Here is a 20,488-nt window from a genome sequence, read left to right as displayed (position 1 = left end):
GGATCTCCACGATTGGGAGATCACGTCTCCCTTGACAATTATAACTCCGAGGTAGTGAAATAATTCATCTTTCTACAGAAGTTGCCATGAAATCATGAACTACCCGTACTACTGTATGGTACGGAAGCATGGACGATGACGAACTGCGATGAGCATACTTCGAAAGAAAAGCTGTCCGAAAAATGTTTGATTCCCTATGTGTGGGCGAATGAGAGTAGCGTGTACACAGTGCGGCGCATAAAAATACATTGGCAGTTCTGACTAGGTCATGTTACTCCACCAGATGTAAACCACTTATGCCAACGATTTTTCCAGTCTTCGAGTTTTGAGATCTCGCGAGAGATGTCGAGCTCTCTTGCCATCCCTCTAACATTTAAATGACGATTTTCAAGCACCATATATTCTTTGCAAATTTTTCTATACTAAAAATATAGAATATGCTCTTTCCAGTACCAAATCCACTGTCCATACATTTGCTGTTTCATTTAACACGGGCTTACAGTAGACACTTGCTCTAGTTCTACATTCACGGATTCACGGCGGTTCAAAAACTATTTATAAATAAACACGAAGAGCAGCTCAAACACATATTATATGCATACATACATACACATTTTTGTTGTTATACCCACTGCATGCCGCTTGAATACAAAATCGCTAATTTGAGCTGGCGTAACATTTCCGTAAGCACAATTTGTTCGACACTTTTATATAATATTATGGGATTTTCCAGTGAGTCATAAACGAAAGAAAAATTGAAAACAATTTTTTTGTTTTGTAATGTATTTATATGCATATATGTATGCTCACATATGTATGTACTTATATGGATGTATGTGAATATAAGCACACATGCGCCTTACAGGTGACCGCACAGCAATAAAAGTTAATAGTCTCACACTAATTATGTCGCTGATTTTTTCGCAGTGTATTTAACGTGCGCCGACCGCTTTTGTTTATGTTGCACAAAGATTAAATATAATTTGCCGATTAGTTTTACTTACACAACGTTTAGATTGTTATATTGTATTGTGGAACAACAGTCATAACGCTTTTTATTGTGCGCATATTTATGATAAACAAACATACACACGCATACATATGTACATACATACTTTATATGCACTTGTATGCCGGTTGTGTGTTTGTTGCATACGCAAATGCATTTTTTGTGTTTTTGATAATGCGCCAACTGACTCAGCCGGCGAGAGCGTGTAGTAATCAATTTTAATTCATGAATAATTTCATTTTCGTGCGAAGTGAGCACAAAGCAGTGGCGCTAGGAACGGGGGGGTTTGAGTGTATTGTTTATGAGGAATGTAATTGCTTGATAAAAAGTAAATTTCGTCAAGATACCACGTCAAATTGGCCTCAATAGATGGACCATCTGAAATTTCATTAAATGAGCGAGCAATTCATGCAAATTCCTTTCATCTTATATGAAAAATGTATCCAACGCCACTGCTTACCGGCAAATCTACTACTGATTATTTATAGAAACACCTGCTCATTACGCTACATTCTATGCATGTTTGCCCCACTGACCGCATATGGACGTCGTGTAACATATTTATGTACATATGTATGTATACTCCCTCAAAATGAAATGAGTAGTAGCGCAAATAATTGACTACACTGCTCCACTCTCACCACTTTGCAATTGTATGTGTACAATAATTAGTATAATAATAAAACTAACGCTCTTGCGGTTTATTATTGCTCACCGGACATATGCGAAAATCTAATATTTATGCAATGCCCTGTAGGAAATTTATTGAAAATTCTGAAACTAATATTTAAATGAAGTTCAAATAATTAACGAATAGCGGTATTTAATATTTTATAGTTTCTAATAAGACAGTTCATTTAAATATTTTTTCCGACGGGGTGACACATTAATAATAAAACGTACCATGAAGGGAAGATTTTTTATTAGAAAAATTGAAAATTTTAAATCATTAAAAAATTTAAATATAATTAACCAAAAGAATAAAAAATGACTTAAAAAGAAAACATCTGAAAGTAAAAAATTTGAAATTTAATTAGGGTAATTTTTTCCTACAGGGGTCCGTGTTAAAATATCTATAAAAAAATTGTGTGAGAAGAAGAAAAATAGATGAAATAGATTTAATTAGAAATTATTTCGAAACAAAAACTATGTGTTTCAATAGAATTTTCCTGCAGGGTATATATGTTGAATACTAGTCTATAAAATATAATAATAAAAGCTAAATAAGAAGATTACAATATATAAAATTGACAATATGTAAAAAAAATTTATTGAAATTTGTTCTAATTTTTCTTACAGGGTCTGTAGGCTAATATGATAATAAAAAATATTAAATAAGAACAAAATAAATGTAATTGGAAGCATAACTGATTTTATTTAAAAATTAAAATTACGACTTTATTAAAAATTCCTGCAGGGTATGTAGGCAAATATGCCAATAAGAAAAATTAAATAAATAAAATTGTATATTTTAAAAATTTTATAAAAAATGTTAATTTACCTAAATCTATGGTATAATTTAAATTTACTTAAATTAATTAAAATATTTTATAAATATATATTTCATACAGGGTATGTTTGTAACAAACACACTAGCAAAACATTTTAATAAAAAAAGTTTAATAAATATGTATATATGTATGTATCTCCAAAATTCAAAATTAATATAATTTTATGAAAATATTTTCAACGGCTTAATTCAAACTTTCTGGCAGGGTTTTTCGGTAATAACACAAATGCTTAAATTTAAAAAGATTAACTAAATCTGTGAAATAAATTTTATTAAAAATTTTATTTCATCATAAAATTTATCCACTCAATTAAATTTTTCTCGCAGGGTATGTAGGCAAATATGCTAGTGATACAAATTAAATCAGAAGGACGCTCTAAACAAATTTGACAATATTTAAAATTATATATTTAAAATAGTCATAAATTTTAAGAGCTAAGCCAAATTTTTCCAACAGGTTATGTGGATAAACATATGAGTAATAAAATTTTCTATGAAAATTAATATACTTTCATATATTATACTTAATATTGTCGAAAATAGTAAAAGTTCAATAAAATTTTTCCTACAGGGTTTGTAAGTAAAACATATGAATAACAAAACTTTTTATTAAATTGAATATACTTTTAATTAAATATTATTAATATTCTCAAGAATTTAGAAATTCAATTACATTTTTCCTACAGGGTATGTAGGTAAAATATATGAAAAACCACCTTTTATATGAAATTAAATTTACTATTAAATAATATTTTTAAGATTGTCAACAGGTTTAGAAGTTCAACCTAATTTTTCCTACAGGGTATGTGTATATGAATAATTAGAAATAATACAATTTTCTATGAAAATTAATATACCTTCATACATTATATTCAATATTGTTGAAAATAGTAAAAGTTCGACAAAATTTTCCTACAGGGTGTTGAGCAATTTGAGCATGCCGTGTAATCGGAAATTAATACACACTAGTAATAGAATTTTAGAAACACAGTAAAAATGGCAGCACCAAGTATTTGTTACCGGGAGCACACAGTGAGCCAGAGAGTATCTGAGCTACTGTTAAACCGCGCCACAGTGTGTGACTAACACCACAAATGTTGAAAAATATGAGTGCAAAAGTTGTTTACGTGCGAAAAAGCAAGATTGAGTGCTTTTGCGGAGTCAAGCCTTATGTATGGATCATTATTATTATTATTTGTTTAGCTAAAAAATTTATTTTTGATTTGCACAGTTGTAAATTTGCAGCGCGTACATATGTATGTGTGTGTGTGTGTATGCGATGAGACTGCTTACTTTATATGGAGAACGCGTCGTAAGCGTTTAATGAGCGCGATGTTCAATGCTAGTTTATTAAACGTGAACTGGCGGCCAAAGCCGGACGGACAATTTGATTGAGCATTACGTTGAAAGTGTTGGAGCGAAGCGCACAAAAACACAGCGCTGGTGTAATTGTTGAAGAGCGCTCAATGTGCTATTAGAATTTCTCGAATTTTTGGAATAATTTCGAAATCGTGCAAAAACGTTGATTATACAATTTTATTGCAATTGTTGGCGTTTTAGTGGAAAACCGTATTATTTGCGTTATAAATTTAACAGAAAAATTTAGCGGAATAGAATAATTGTCAGAAATTAAAAAAAAATAGTAAAAATTAAAATAAATTAAAAAAAAATTAACAAAAAGCTGTTAATAAAAATTATAATTAATTAAAAAAATTGTAAAAAATTAAAAAAATTGTAAAAAATTAGTAAAAATTTAAATAAATTTAACAAAATTAAGAATAATTAAAAAATCAATTAATTGCTGAAAGTAAATAAAAATAATTTTAATAAAATTGCAATAAAAATTTCAAGTAAAATATAAAAAAATTAAAAGAATATTTAAAATAAAAATAAAAAAAATATTACAAAAAATAAATTCATATAAAAAATTAAAAAAAAAGTTTCATAATAATATTATAAAAAGTGCTAAAAATGTTTACTACGCAAAATCGTTACACTCGCCGTCACTCCCACTTCGCCTTAGTACATATGGTGTTCTTACTAGCAATATGCGCCTACTCCATAGCCAGTGTGCCAAGGTCCGCGGTGAGTACTCAAAAGGTCGCGTTTTTATGGCGCGCAAAAATTAAAAAACATTAAAAATAAAAAAAAATCGCAATAAATACGCACATATTTCATTATAAATGCGCATATTTAATTTAGTTATTTTTAACACAAACAGCACGCTATTGAATCACTTGAGGCGGAGTCGTCGGTTGCCAGCAATTCGGTGGAGGATTTGGAGGAGAGTTTCGCTGCTGACACGCTGCTAGCGAAGGACACGGTGTTGAAGAAGAATCCGGCAAATATCGGCAATAAATTGAAGGAGCTGTGGGAGCAAATACCCGAACACACGCTGAATGCGGTGGATATAAAGAAGTGAAGGTGTTGAAAAGTAGTACTAAGTGATAACTTGCGTTGGCTGGTTGTTGTAAGCAAGGGGGGGAAAATGCGGTGGGAGATTTATACAGTCTAAAAATGTGGAAAAAAGCTGTTTTGAGCATATTGGTGGATAATTTTTGGAGGTTAGTTTATATAAAAATATTAAAAGTTTTTATATATGTGTTGTTGTAATGCATAAATTTTCATTCAATTTGTCTCTTTGTAGCGCAGGAGTCCACTCAAGCGGTAAATTAATGAGATTGAAAACCAAATATCGATAAATACCAACGAATTAAGTTATACAAATTGATATTAAATGTTGATATCATTTATTATTAATCACTTTTAGATAATAGTAAATTTTGAAAACTTCAAAATGTATTTTGAATTATTATTAAACTCAAATAATTAATATTCATTACATTACTAACATACTCATTTTTCATATTTATTGTTAATAACTATGTATTTATATATTAAAAATAAATTATACAATTAATAAAAATTTTATTTGTATTTAATCGCTGAGATTTTCAATTAGTTTGGTAACGCCGCATGCGTACTGATCAATTAGTTGGAGATTAAGGAGAAAAATTGAGTTGTCTCGTTGATATTTAACAGCTGAGGCTATAAGAGCTTAAATTGAACTCAATTTAACTTAAATTTAGTATTTGAAAGCTCAGAAAATTAAGGCGTAAGTTGAACTAATAATATAATTAGTTTGTGATTGCTAAAATATTTTGGATGTAAGTCGAACTCAATTTAACTAAAATCACAGGCCAATTAGTTGGAGATTAAGGAGTAAAATTGAGTTGCCTCTTCAGTTCAGGGTGTTTTTTTTAGCATTTTTTCAACGAAAAAAAAAATTCTGTGATCAAATAAATAGTTGAAGCCTTGGTTTCCACAATGGTAAAATGTATAATGTCACTTTAGATCGAAGCGTTCCTGATATTAGCGTATGGGAATGTGCACAAAGACCATGGAGTGCCGATTCGGCGCTGTTTGCAGCAGCTTGGACTGACGTATGGAACGACTTGCGCCTTTTACGTCGAGATCTTAAATTTAAATCATTCAAAATACTGCTAATGCAAGAACTGAAACCACTAAGCTTTCCTAAGCGACATCGCTTCGTCCTATGAGGTCTTGACAAGTTCCAAGAAGACCCGACGTTTGCTATTTTTGTTCAGCAGGGAGGCCCAAATTAAAACATTTCGGATAATGTGTATAGCTATCTGAAGAGATTCAAGAGCGATCATTTTATAAAAAAACAAGAGTTTGATGTGGTCTGTGGGCCGGTGGAATCTTCGGTCTATATTTATTCAAACCATAACCGTCAATGGCGACCGTTATCGTGCCGTGGTAACCAACTATTTCATACCCGAAATTAAAGCTCGGTTCCACTTCCCACACATGGCATCAAACAATGGATTTATTTTGAGAGAATACTATGGTGAGCAGATAATTTTTTTTTACTCCGCTTTTACAAAACTGAGATTGAAATATGTCGCTAAATACTGCTTTGGAGAAGTTAGTGAATCACCATTAACTGCTTTACTAAATTTGTTGTAGGCCCAAAAAGCTTCGACAATGTATGAGGTGATGCGGTTTAAGAAGATTTTGGGTAACACAAAGGATAAGTATCTTTTCAAATGTCATCCAACGATTTTGTACACTACGATCTAACCTAACCAAGAAACAATTTGAGGAAATCGCAATTGTGTTTTCGGTTTGCTGAGCGCTAGTCGGACGATCGTTTAGTGACGCATTTCGTTGCCGATATATCCAGCATAAAGTCACTTGGAAGTTCCAAAATCTTTATATTGGGTATACTATTGGTGCTATAAGAAGTATTGACCCGATTCAACTGATTTTTGACATACAGACATATCATTGTCGTAAAAGAATTATCCCTGACTTTCAGTTATATATCTTAAGCATTTACCGATATTTTAGATCAAAAATCAACTACATGTATTGGGGTCCAAATATTGATTGAGCGGTTTGAACAGTTTTGGTTGGATTTAGGAAGGTCTCAATGTAACGTGGAAATATGAGAGAAATGTCACGTACTAAATTATGTCGAAATCGGTGCGTCGGGTCTCAAAATATATATATGATTTCACCAAAAAGTGGGTGGTGGGTTAAATATATATAAATGTCCATAAATAGCCAAGTTCCCTAAACACAATTCACATTTTTATGAGACCTTTACCGACAGTGTGAAAATGGATAAAATCAAATCAACCCACTTCCCATATAACGATATAACGGCACTGTAGTTATATAAAACTATAAAATATAAAACTAGCAATCACTAAATACGCCAGAGATATTAAGTTTTACCTCTTCGATGGCCTGAGATGGCTTTAAGGAAGCTGGGGTCAAAATTGGACAATGGGCGTGGCACTGCTCACTTTTAAGTGAAATCACATATCCCGAGATCCGTCCAAGCGATTTCAACTAAATTCGGTACGTGATATTATCCTGGTATTTATATATTACAGTGTGAAATCGGGTTACAGCACTCTGTAAAGGTCGCTAATATTAGTTGTGCTCGTTTCGCCACTTTTCTGCTCTGCTGCTAGCTTGTTGAAAAAATTTAAACGGAGAGCGACAACAAAGTTCTCATGTTGAACTCCGCTCAAGAGAGAGTTTGACTACCTCATAAAATGGTCTAACCAATTGCTGCACTAACTCTATGCGATTATACCAGTTTATACCAGTAGCTGTTTTTATCATCAGCCTCCAAAACTTGGTTTTTGTTTAAATCAGCAGCTATTAATACATAGTCTGTTTAAGAGTATAGTTAGCTACATAATCATATAAGAATCTATGACTGGTACAACCACCGTAGTTTCTGAGTACCCGACGTCAATCGGTCCACCTCCCTCAGCGCTTGTATTACATGTGTGGCCTATTGGTATATTTACCGTTGCGTTTTATTATTGACATATACATACATACTTGTATGTTAGTCTCCCCACACGACAACTTTTTAACGCAACCAAAGCAAGTTATGTCCTGGCGCGTCTTGTAGACTGACCACTGACGCGCACTTCCTTATTTGTTAAGTTGAACCACTCAAACTGAACTACTTCTTCAATCTTGCTGTTGTTTTTGTTTTTATAATATATAGTTGAGTTTTGCTTGCCTTTTATTTTTTGTTGCCCTATCGCTGTTGGTCAACTCAAGTGCTTGTGGCACACTCCCTTGTTAGCTGGACTAACTTGGGGTTGCGAAGATTGCGCTTTTCCTTCGAGCTTGCTTGGCGCGTGCGACTATAATTTGTACATGTACAAGCGAGTTTATAGCTTTATATCGTCTATTCACCCCCACACACATGCATTTTGTAGGCCATAAGTTCAAGGAGGCAACAACAAAATGCTACGTTAAGTGTCAGCTGGACATTCTGCTTTGAGCAGCATGCTTTCTTCAAGCTTTTTAGACAAGTTAAGCGTGCAGTTTCTTTTGGTTTGGGTTTTCTTGTTGTTGTTATTTGTTATTAAGTGTGTGGGAATTCACTACTAAATCTTCCACTCAACTCGATATATTGCTTCTTTATTCGTAAATCTGTTTTTTGGGTAAAATATTTAGTGTTTGCTTTTGTTTTTGTTCTTGTTATAGTTTGATTTTCATCAGCAGCTCGTTCAACTAATTTTCTACGAAGAATTTGATTTACTCATGAAGGTATCTATTTTGTTGCTTCATTGTCTGTTTTTGCTTCATTTCTCTTATTATACCCTTTCCTCAGCTTTGGTCAACATTTACTTGTTTGCTTAGGGCTCCATTGGTTGTGCTGTTTGTTTAATATTTTGTTTAGGCTATTTATTACTTCATTTGTAAATGGTCAATCAGATTGACATTAAGCCTATGTAAGTAACTTGTATTTTGGTAATCTTAAAATGAGGGTGAATTTTGAAGTCTAAACGGACAATTAAAACGAGGCAAATCACTATATAGGTTATAGAGTGCTAGAGAGCTTTGCTTGTGTTAAAAAAAGATCTTTAAACATTTTCACTTTCAACAAAAAGATTTTAATTTCAAAGGTCAGTAAAATTAAAGTTCTGTTGCTGAATTAGGCGATCCAGAAGCTCGAAGTCGGAAAGCTCAGAATCGAATAGAGCTTTCAGAGCTTTTATGCTTTCATTTATACACCGCCTAAGCCTTTGTGCTTTCACTTGCTGTCATGTTATGGAGAAGGAACCCAGCAGAGAGATAAATGTGAAAATTTTCTACAATATATGTGTTCCGTCAATATGGAACTGGAATTCTCTTATACTTATGTAATCTAAGTGGTGATGGTTTTAAAGCTGCGTTCAAGTTCCGTAACCGCTTAAGAAAATATCCATCTGCTTATATGATTTAATTTTGTTTGAAAATGCAGCCTGAACTTGTTAAGATAGAGATAGATATAAGGTAGGTTAGTCTGGTGGGTCAATGAGTCACGAATAGACCAGTTTTAATCCCTTGCGATACCAGATAGAGTTCTGTTAGTACGTCTTGCGCTTAGCGCGATTTTCAACAGACTCTCTGGCCTCACTTTCGATAGCTCTCCCAGTGTATCACACCGTAGGGACCCCAGATGCTTACAGCGTAGTCTTGCCTATGCGGACAAGTGTACAAGAGATGCTCCATTATTTCCTTCGTGCCCTGTTTTGGACATTACCTGCAGTCTTCTCGATCTGTCAGCCGCATTCTGGAGACGAGTGTCACTACCAGAATGTAACAGGTCAAATTCTAGCTCGACAAAATTTACAGCAGCTAGTACTTATTGGGTAAAATATTTGAAAATTACATCGGATCTGTTCAGCCTTTTTTTTGCGGTGTTAGGAAGAGGCATGTTTGAAGTTTTAGCTGGATTTTACAGAAAAAGTGGAGTCTTCGAGACCAAAAGCAAAAACCTTCCTGCTCTTAGGGCTGTAAAATGTAGAAACACCTGCGAAGTTGGTGAGCTCACCTTAATGTCATAATAAGCTATAAATTCCTTAAACGAGCGTGCTTGCTTCAAGAGACGCCACGGTTTACAGAAAGAGTTAGTTCTCCGAGACGAGTTACAAAAAAACAGTGTAAATGGATTGTTCTTTAAGGCTGTAAACTGTAGAGATATCTGGAAAGAATATCAGCCCACAAAAAGCAAGATAGCAGAGATAGATAACTGAAAATTTTGCGATTAATTACCGTTTTCTGTTCTTCATTGCAAAAAACCAAGACAATATAATTTTTGCATAAAATATTTCTTGGCTCCGCCCGCACTGCTACATCAAAGGATGCATGCGGGTTGTCGAACAAAACTGCGCTCCGAAAAGTATGCAACACATAACTACAGAGCTTGTAATTACAAATGCCTACGCAAGTTTTGGCATACGGGGACTTGCAAAAACATTTCGGTAATGCAAACACCAAACAACAACAACATTTTTTTTCGAAAAAAGGAAATGAAATTAAGCAACCAAAAGCCACCGAGAAATAAAATTAAGTTTGTTAGCAATTAGAACACCACTAAAGACACCAGGAATAACAACAACAACCAGCAAGTAGCAGCAAGCAGGAAATACAACCAGCGGTAGATGAGTAATAAACACAACAACAACAAGGTGAAAAACCAGCAAGTTCTACCTGAGTATCAGATAGTTGTAAAACTTCCGTTTTTGTGGTGTCCACTAAGAAAAGGCTGCATTATACAACAAACGACGGACGCTGTACCAAAGAGGCTTTCTGGCGTTGAGTTGTACAGTGGTGGCAGTATGATACTTAAGACCACTAAGTACCAGCTAAGAACAACACAACAGCAATTAAAGAAGTTCTACACCTTGGACAAAGCCTCGAGTAGCCGCGCGCAAGAATGTGAGCTACGAAAGAGACGCTGTGGTGGGGGGTTGAACCCAAAAACTTTGTAATGCATTAGAGCAGCCTCAAAATGCACAACAAAACAAGCAGCAACAACAAAGAAATGATGTTGCGGCAAGCCAACAACAACAACAACAACAGCAATAACCAAAAAGAGAAGAAGCAATAAAAAGTTGAAAAAAATTACGCAAAATAACGGCATACATCAGCGCGTGGGTGCTGGGCAGCAAAGTATGTTCGACAAAGTTTCGTCGCAAACTAAACCCGAAGACTGCAGGCCGTTGCATTACAGGGATTTTTGTGTGCCGCTTAAGCGCTTCCACTTACTTGTTGAAGAATGTGCGGCTGCTCCGGCGCTATGCTGGTAGTTAGTAGCTCAGGCTTTATTTTAAATATTTTTTCTTTGGTTTTTCGAGCAGCTTGTTGTTAGGTGTCATCAGCGCTGCTGCTGTACCACCGTGCTATGCTTATGGGCGCATGCCGAAAGTATGCAAAGTTTTCTTACTTGAGTAATGTAAAAGTTTTGGCAATTGACCTGCGGAAAGGATCAAGTCTTTGACACTACTCATGGCATGTTTGAGCATTTTGAGTACCTTTTACTGCATTTTGTTCGAAACATTCTTTTCTTTTTTTTGCTGACTGATTATGAAATGCATTTTAGCAACAACTTGCAATGGCTGTCTTGGGAGCGATAGAGAATTTAAAGTATTGTTTTAGGAGTATGAAGTGGCTCTTTGTTCCAAATACTAAGTGAACCGAAAAAATTCTGAGTTATTTTATAAGTTTAATACTTTCTAAGTAAAATATTCTAAAAGTTTTTAGTAGTAAGGAATTAATAAGCTTCTTAGTTTAATTATAGTAGCGTGGTTCTCACTCAGGGTTTCGTAAGTAGCTTGAATTGAACTGAACATTTATGGTAGATAACGGATATATATTTGGGTAGAAACAAGAAAAACGGTTAACTTCGGTTGCTCTGGAGCTGTAATACCTTTTATAAATAAAAACCATACAACAACTTTTTTTGATCGTTGATTTTGTAAGAGAGCTATATGCCACAGTGATCCGATCTGAAAAATTTATATGAAGATTTTACCGTTTCTAATAATAATATTCTACAATAAATTTCGTGAAGAAATTTTGTCAAATAAAGTGTTTTCCTAAAAGGAAAGCATTGTGATCGTTTTGTTCATAAGACAGCTATATGCTATAGTGATCCGATCTGTGCAATTTCTTTGGAGATTATAATATTGGCCACAAATAACAAGCCATGCAAAATTTTGTGAAAATAATTTATCAAATAAAGAAGTTTTCAATATAAAGACATGACTTTGATCGTTCAATTTGTATGGCAGCTATATGTTATAGTCATCCGATCTAAATAATTTCTACGTGTATTGCAGTAATGCCTTGGATGAAAATCTGTGCCGCATTTCATGAAGATATCTCGTCAAACAAAAAAGTTTTCCATACAAGCGCTTCATTTGGATCGTTCAATTTGTATGGCAGCTATACGCTATAGTTGTACGATATCGGCGGTTCCAAAAAATAAGCAGCTACTTGGCGAAAATAGATCGTACTCAAAATTTCAGAGCGATATCTCAAAAACTGAGGGATATACGCGAATATGTACAGGAAGGGTATAAAAAGCAAAGTTGTCTACAATATCTTTGTAGGTCTCAATGCTTCTGCTTGATCCTCGTAATTACTGTTTATTTGGCTTACACTATAATTATATTTTAAAACCACAAACTGTCAAGTTTGCCCCTAAAATCATTATCGAAGACCATGGCACATGAATGCACGATATTAGAGTGCTCTTCCTAGCAACTAAGCATCATATCAAGCTATCAGGCATATTAAATATATCAAAATGTGATTTCAAGGCGATATGTAATAACAATTTGCCAGGAGTTCAAACTGCTTCCTTAAAAAATCCAGTTCAGTTCTCTTACGAAGTTAAGTTACTCGATATTAAGCTCAAAGCCGTACTGTCCAAGATCTACATAAATTTAAATAACTCGAAAATACTCGTTCTTATTTTTTACAGTCTTACTTGCTTTACCAAATTAAAAAGTCTCAGAAGACGAACTACTAAATAAGGTATGTAAATAGACATTTCTGGAAACTTCGGTTCTGGCAGAAATTAGTGCCAACATCATGATAACCGAATTCCCACCCACAGCCGGCCCAAAACCAACGAATTTCTCATTCCATTTCGTTTTGGATACTACAGAAGGCTAACTTCCAGCTTATCTGAACTTTATGCCGACAAACATTTTTCTCAATGAGTTTCCGCTTAACACTGAGTTCATCTCTGCAGACCTCTCAAACTTGGCACACTCAGGCTTCTTAATCATTGGTTCAAATCCGTGATACATTAAATCCTTCTAGAAATTGCTGCCGAGGGTGGAATTGATTTTGGTGTAGAGCCGACTGTCATAGAAATTAAAGATAACGAATTAAACTTGCTCTTTTCGCATACCCTGACATATTTTTCTTCTAAAGTTCTACCAGGTTTCACACTAAAGACACTGAAGAATTTTTAATAAGTTCGAAGAGATATTACCGATTACCAGAACATAAATATTATAAAATCTCTCTAACAGTAGCTAAAAATAAGATTATTCCAAAAGAATAAGTAGTGGAAGCTAGAAGAAGATTAAAGGTCGGCCGATCCTAAACTTTCCTTGAGAAAAATTATCCACCAGAGCAGTCTACTTAACTAACCTCCTTCCCTATGTTTGGATTGTCATGAATATGGTGATGACAGTAGAATAAGGAATAGAAGTTCGGCTAAGCTTAAACATTCTTTTATTTGTACTTTTTGATCTCGGACAAATGACACAAGGTATCCACATTACCTTTTCTTCTATTTACCTAACCTCATTCTCCCTGCTTAAAGTATTCTAGGGGCCTGTTTTTGACTCCCAAGTGTCTTCTTTCATAATTTCTGCCAAAAACAAGTTCAGCTCTCTGAAGCTTTAACAGCCTTTGGAACACTTTACTACTTAGGATTATATAATACTTTAATCTAGTTCATAAAGGGATATAGATCCAGAGAATGTAATCTAAATACCAGGATCGAATAAATCTACTGATAAAAAAAACTTAAATTTTCTTATGAGAATTATTTCTTAACTCTCACTCGTAGACTAAGGTCTATAAAAATTTCTACAGCGAAGAAAACCTCCTTTGAAATAGGCAAAACTATTTCTTTCCTGTATCGAACTTTGAGGTGCCTACTGGATTGCTATAGGGTGGCTTGTTACCTTCTTAGTTTCCAAAGACGACGCAATATTGCAAAAGAAACAATGTTTGAACCTTTTCTTCAAAACTATGTTAATATGTCTTTACCTCTTTGGGATTTATTACAAATGATATTTAGGTAGATGAATAGCGTACATACAAGTATATCCCAGCTCATTATACCACCCACCCTGCTGCTCTTCCCAACATAAAATATACCCATAAAAGAGCAAAGCTCCCACTAGTATTGCTTCTTTTCGACAATATTTTTTCTTCAAGAAATTTTTTACGATTTTTTTATTAGTCTGCGTGTTGTGATTATTTACTCTCTTGCTAACTCAGTCTCATTGGATGCAATTTCGGCATTGCTGAAAATGTAGGGAAACACCTAAATGGCAAGACTGTTGTAAGATGCTCTCCAATATATTTGTAACTGACACGGTAGGAAAAATATGAAGCAGTGACGCAAAAATTATAAGAGAATAATTATAAAAGAGAGCATATTGTTGTGAGAGAATATTTGTAAAACGTTTTATATAAAAGTATAAGGTGTATCTTGCAACTTTAATTGCTAAGAAATAATTGTGAAAATTAAGTAAGCTTGTATGAAAAGAAATAAAAAAGATTCTGAGTATTCCAGAATATGCTGTAAGTAAACAGCTCTAGAATTATACTTAGTAGCGTTGCCATATAGCTTTGAGATACTAACAAATTTAATATTTATTTTAAAATGATTAAAATTTATTTGTATAATTAAAAATTTTTTTAATATAGAATTAATTTTTTATTGGTTACTATTATATGAAAAACTAAAATATAAAATTGTTTTATTAATTTTTATTTAAAAATATATATTTTTTTTTAATTTTTTCGCGCCATATTTTTCTACTGATCATCTGCTACAATACTATTTTATTAATTTTTCTTAAAAAAACCCAAATTTTATTTTATTTTTTTTCTTGTCATTTTTTCCTACTGGGCATCAACTGCAGTACAAAAACTCATTGAATAACATTCGAGTTGTAAAAATACGCGTGGGCCAATAAAAAAGTGTCGCACTCGTAAGTAAGTCGTTATGTGTCTACGTGCGTTCCGCTCATTTACGAGTGTATTGGTGTATGCCTTTTAGTTTTTCCACAATTTACATGCTCTTAGCGGTACTTATTTCCTTTTTGTTGTCTTCAATTTTTATACCTTTTTTACTTGAATCCTATTTCATATGCATTTTAGTGCGCTTTACAAATAATTTATCTTAATGCTAATGCAACCCTGCGGATGAAATTAGCAACTGTGCGCACTTAAATTGATAGCGGATTGCTATTAGCGCGCTCATTTGCTCAAATTTATTAAAGAAGCTGGTCAGTTTGAGAAAAATAAATGTTTAAAAGCCTAGCCATTCGTTAAGTATATTAACAGTCTTCGATTAGCCGAGTCTTGGAGAGTGGCGATTCGATTAACAAAGTGGTATAAATGTAAAAGATTGATATAATCAAACAGCTATAGATCAGACAGTTTATCTTATATTTGACAAGCTTTAGAGTCTAGCAGATCGAACAAATAACTGGTATAAACCCTATAAATTGGTATAATCGATAGATAGAGATATATAGTCTAGACAGTAGTGTAGTTTAGGAAGATAGTATTGATAGTATAGTATATAGTAGAATTTAAGTGCGCAATCTAGTATGCTTTTGTAGGGTGTTCCATCAGATAATTTTCTTGTTGCTTCCAATTGTAAATTTTTTGCATTTGAACTTAGCGAGCTGAAAAGTGGCGAATAGAAAACGTTTATTAGTGTTTTATGAACATCCAGCACCTGTATCAGAACAGCAGTAAGAAATACTTGAAAAACACAGCCTTATACTATTTTCAAAATGTTATAATCTCAGAACGACTTCAGTGTTGTTAGGGAACCAATAAAAACACTCTAGTATTTTTCATATTAAGAGTTGACAATGACTTCTAAAGATCAAACCTAATATTTCTCCGAAGGTTTTGGAGTGGTTGGTACACACTCGCAACTAAATCTTTAAAGAATTTATTATGTCTTTCTATCCAAGTTGTTTGATATCAACAAACTTCAAGTCGCAATAAGATAAGAAGATCTTGATTTTCGACAGTCAGTTTGAATTTGATCGGAGACGGTACTTTCACAATAATCTAGCACAAAACATTTCTAGAATATATCTCGGCAAATGAAATCGTTTTCCATATAAAGTCTTGGTTTTGATGGCGGTTGTGCCGACAAATGAACCTCTTCTTGAGATGTAAAGGACGTGTCCAAAATTTCATCTTGAATCGAAATCTCAAAAACAATTTTCTCGTAATGTCATGATATTGTGCTCTTCCTCCAGAGCCGTAGCTGGGGAGGGTTGCAGTGAATTGCTGTAGAAAAAAATGTACGCAGAGCATTTGGACTCCCTGAGAACTCCGGTGTCTTGAAGAAATGATCCTGATCTACCCCCTCTCTCTGCTTCACTGTTTCCGTCTTCAAAACCGAGCCTTGAGTCCGTGGTCCTTGAGGTGTAATTTTCGTTTTAAACTCGTTTGATGACATTCCATGATAACGGTAATTATTTTTCTTTGATAAAAATGTGTCCAAAATTATTTTCTATATTTATTTAACCTCACACAATCTCCTTCTCAACTACAAAACAACAATTTAAAAGCCTTTTGCGTACAAACTTACCCGCTTCTGTGGCGGCTTGGTATAATAGCAGCGGGTAATGTGTCGTAATGCACCCAAAGGTAATGTCAACTACAATAAAGTAATGAAATAAAAATTGTATAATTAAAATTTTATCATTAACACAAAGCATCATAGCGCCAGCACATCAAGGAAGCTGGCAACCGAAAAACGCCCAAAAGCGGGTATCAAACGGCCGCAGCGGCAGCAAAGATAACGCTGACAAGCGAAAAACGGATATGATAATGGGTCCGAAGTCGCACACCCGTCTGTTAGTGAATTGCGCCGAGCCGAATGCGGCGCTGCACATCAAAAACGAATCAATGGGGAAATGCGGCGCTGCAACTATGGGTACAAATGTAGATTTTTGTACAGCCAGTACCCGCTAGCAACTATTATTTCAACAAAATAATATGAAGTGCGCTTTTTTGTACCTTTATAGTGTGCTGGTGAGTACCCTAGAGGAAAAGTTTAGGTTTGCTTTCTAGCTTTTGGTTTCTGAGGTTTACATAGCTTGCGAGCTCGTAAATTCTACTTCAAGGTCTACAATACAAAGATGTTATTCTTCAAAACATTTGATTGGTACTCATGATTGGTGTCCATTGTTTTCTTTAAATGAAATTTCAGTTATAAAGGTTATTACAATCTAAAAGTTCTGGAGAGAAATTAAAAATATTGGTTTATATTTCTTTTTGTATTACTCACAAATTTTTTATTGGAGCATCCATTCGTCGGATATTGCCAGTGGTTCCCAAAGTACTAAGTGGGACAAGGTAGAGTCTTCCACGAGGATTGTTTTCTGCTTTTTTCTTTCCTCTGCAACAAGTCTCATAGAAAAATGTTGCGATGTTCGGCCTTACCTAAAGACACGTAAAATACAAATTTTCCGGAAAGAAAACCTTTCTCACCTGGTAGTTTAGGTGACTATTGAGAATGTCAGAACTCGGTGCCTTCAACGAGAGGTTTGCTATCCGTCAATCTGTTAGTAAAAATATTCAAGGACCTACTTGTTGTCCGCCGTTACCAATCCCACTATGATACTTCTTACTGTTAAAGAAATGATTTCTCAAAACCTTTTTAACTTTGGATGAATGTTCAGCTAAATCGGACTGTGGTTTCTGTATCGAGAGCTAAAGGGGGAATCAAAAGGAACCCTCGCTTATCCTTATGACCGTCACGTTTTTACGTAATGGTCGTTGATGCGTGTCGCCTTTAACTGGGGGTAAAAAGGGTATTCTTGGCTGAACGCGGTATCCTTCATAAAGGACTCGTAATTTTGAGACCGGACGTAGCGAGCTGAAAGTCGTCAGATGCCTTAAATGGGGCGTTTCTCAGAGAAGCCTGTTTTGGTTTCTCGTTGGCTTCATTGGACTTTTTTACGCATATCTCGGAATAGTAGCCTTGCGAACCTGGGGGGAATGGTGGAGTTATGATATGTTTTTAGTAGAGTGCTAATGGAAAATACTGTTTACGCACTAACTTCATAGTGATCTTCTTAAGCCGAATTGAGATGATATTATATTTAAGGAAAGCGTGATATTGAAGTAACTTTTCCCTTATGTTTGTCTCGCTGATTGAACTTTCGCAAGCGATAAGCGACTTCATTCATAACTTTTTTGCGTGCGTCCTCATTTCCCTGTCTATGATTGAAGGTTTATTATACTTGGGAGTGATATTGACATGGCGAATTGTTAAAAATCGGATGCCCATAAAATGTACATATGTTCTTTTATTGCTGATTCCTCAGGGAAGAATCGGCGATTTGTGTGCTCTGATTTAGCGAATTGAAGCGAGAACTTTGAGCTATCACTCGTGACAGTAACTGCACAATATTATTTCGCAGAAGATCAAGCCGCGTTCTACTCATAGTAAGGAATTGACTCATTCAGGGGTCGCACGAGATGTACAATGTTTTGCTTTGCCTGCTTTGCTATATAGTACTTATATATACATATTCCAAGCCAAAACAGGGTTAAATTTTTCAACTACACTTTTCCTACAGGCCACAATTTGGTGTAGGAGTACCGTACACTTTCGGTTGTCTTTTATGTGCGATTTTACAACAATTTTAATTATTATTTCACCCAACCATTAAGCATTTTTCGGGGGTAAAGTGCAAAATAAAAATTTGACTACAAAATAGTAGTAGAAAAATCAAAAATGTGTACTCATGTCACCACGGTTGTAATTGTTTTTCGTCGCTCTTTGTACACGCTTATGTTTTGACACTGGCGGCATAAAAGAGTTGACATCACTAATGGGATGCTGTTTTGTATTATCTCGTGTTTTTGCAGATATGCTAAACGCAAGCAGTTGAAGGGTTGCATTCCGCTGACATCCGTTTTGGTAATAGTTTGTTTAGTGTTGTGCTTTCAGTCAAAACCAAATTATGCCGTTATAATTAGTTATAGTTATAATAGTTTGAGTAATAGAAATGTTCTATTAGAAGAGAAAAAATATTTTTTTGTTTTCCTAGAGTGTAATAATGGAACTCTGTTTTTTTATATTTCTAAACATTACCAATAGGCGGTAAGTGATTTGTGGGCTGTAGCAGTGGAGATATTTTTATTGGAAGCTCTCGTGGTATGATTTCCACAAAGTCCATTTTCAGAGGTAACGTTTTAGTATTTCACCAATACTTGTATACTAGAAAGTATCCAAAAATCCACATTCCGGCAAGATTTAATATCTATAACCACAGGGAATGCTCTATATTAGGTGGAATCAGAAAGGCGTGTGTATTTTGAGCTTCTTAGACCGTGCGAAATCGTTAATGTGGAACACAACCCAGAACAAGTCATCAAATTAAAGCGAGCACTTCCCAAAAAAATTTTCGAAATTTGGAACTAGACTCAAGAAAATAATTTCAATCGTGGCAACACTCTTGAAAAACTTCAGTCGTGAAGTTAGTTTCAACCGTCTTATAATCCAGATCCAGCACCTTCTGACTAACGTTTGTTTGGATTCACAATACTCTAATAGGAATACGCTTCCCATCAGAACGCGGTATTTAAAATTGGTTTGCTTCACAAAAAAGGCACCTGAATCAGACGGCATACCACTAGTAATAGCCGAAACCGCCCAAATCTGCTACTAGAAATGTTTAACACCTGCCTCAAAGTCGGCTTATTCACAGAAATTTGGAAAAGACAATAGCACGTTTTAATTGGTAAAGAACAGGGAAATCTTGACAGTCCTTCAGCATGCTGGGCTCTCTGACTGCTCGACAGACCTAGTAAGCTTCTTGAAATACTGCTGTAACCACGGATAAAAGAAGCAATGCCAGGCGGGTTATAACTCAAATAATACGGTTTCAGACCTGGCAAATCAACCTACGGGCAACTGAGAATGTTATGAAGAGTGTGGAAGGAGCGCACAAAGGATACAACAAACTCAGACGAGTTGTTTTACTCGCTACTCTAGATGTATGGAATGCCTTCAATATATACATCACGGGAGGCACTGAAGATACGTTCGTACGTAGTTAACCCAGGATATGAGTAGAGCACAAATGTAGTTTGCCCGCGGACCTTTAAACTTGCCGCTGAAAAACTGAGCTGGTATTGCTAACAAAGAAGCATATTTCGACTATGGTAGACATGAGGACAACAACCGAAATACTAGCAATCACCTGGTTGTAATACTGGACACTAAACTTATCAACTGGACACAAATCCAACAAGCTGAGGAAAAGACGACTACAATAACCACACTGAATGTTCTGCTCTACGGAGAAGAGTTATGCCCAACGACGATAAACTCAGCCCAA

At 34.7% G+C, this 20,488-nt stretch overlaps 1 protein-coding gene across 2 annotated transcripts; it reads left to right on the top strand.

The window, feature by feature from the left end:
- Positions 1-4,419: 4,419 nt before the first annotated feature.
- Positions 4,420-5,447, top strand: LOC105223564 (uncharacterized). 2 transcript variants are annotated; one of them, XM_011201311.4, is made up of 3 exons: positions 4,420-4,604; positions 4,741-5,083; positions 5,172-5,447. In XM_011201311.4, exons 1-2 carry the CDS (start codon positions 4,491-4,493, stop codon positions 4,939-4,941), a joined length of 315 nt encoding a protein of 104 aa, XP_011199613.2. In that variant the 5' UTR covers positions 4,420-4,490; the 3' UTR covers positions 4,942-5,083; positions 5,172-5,447. The 2 variants fall into 2 exon arrangements, with proteins under 2 accessions (XP_011199613.2, XP_011199611.2); XM_011201309.4 differs by having other exon boundaries at positions 5,167-5,447.
- Positions 5,448-20,488: the final 15,041 nt, after the last annotated feature.

This window comes from Bactrocera dorsalis, chromosome 4, assembly GCF_023373825.1.
Source record: "Bactrocera dorsalis isolate Fly_Bdor chromosome 4, ASM2337382v1, whole genome shotgun sequence".
NCBI lineage: Eukaryota > Metazoa > Arthropoda > Insecta > Diptera > Tephritidae > Bactrocera > Bactrocera dorsalis.
Note: the sequence above shows the minus strand (reverse complement) of the source record. Positions and strands in the feature narration are given on the sequence as shown.

Coding starts and splice junctions, on each gene's coding strand:
- LOC105223564 (XM_011201311.4), top strand. CDS start 4,491: ATGTTTACTACGCAAAATCGTTACACTCGCCGTCACTCCCACTTCGCC. Junction 4,605..4,740: donor CCAGTGTGCCAAGGTCCGCG/GTGAGTACTCAA, acceptor TAACACAAACAG/CACGCTATTGAATCACTTGA.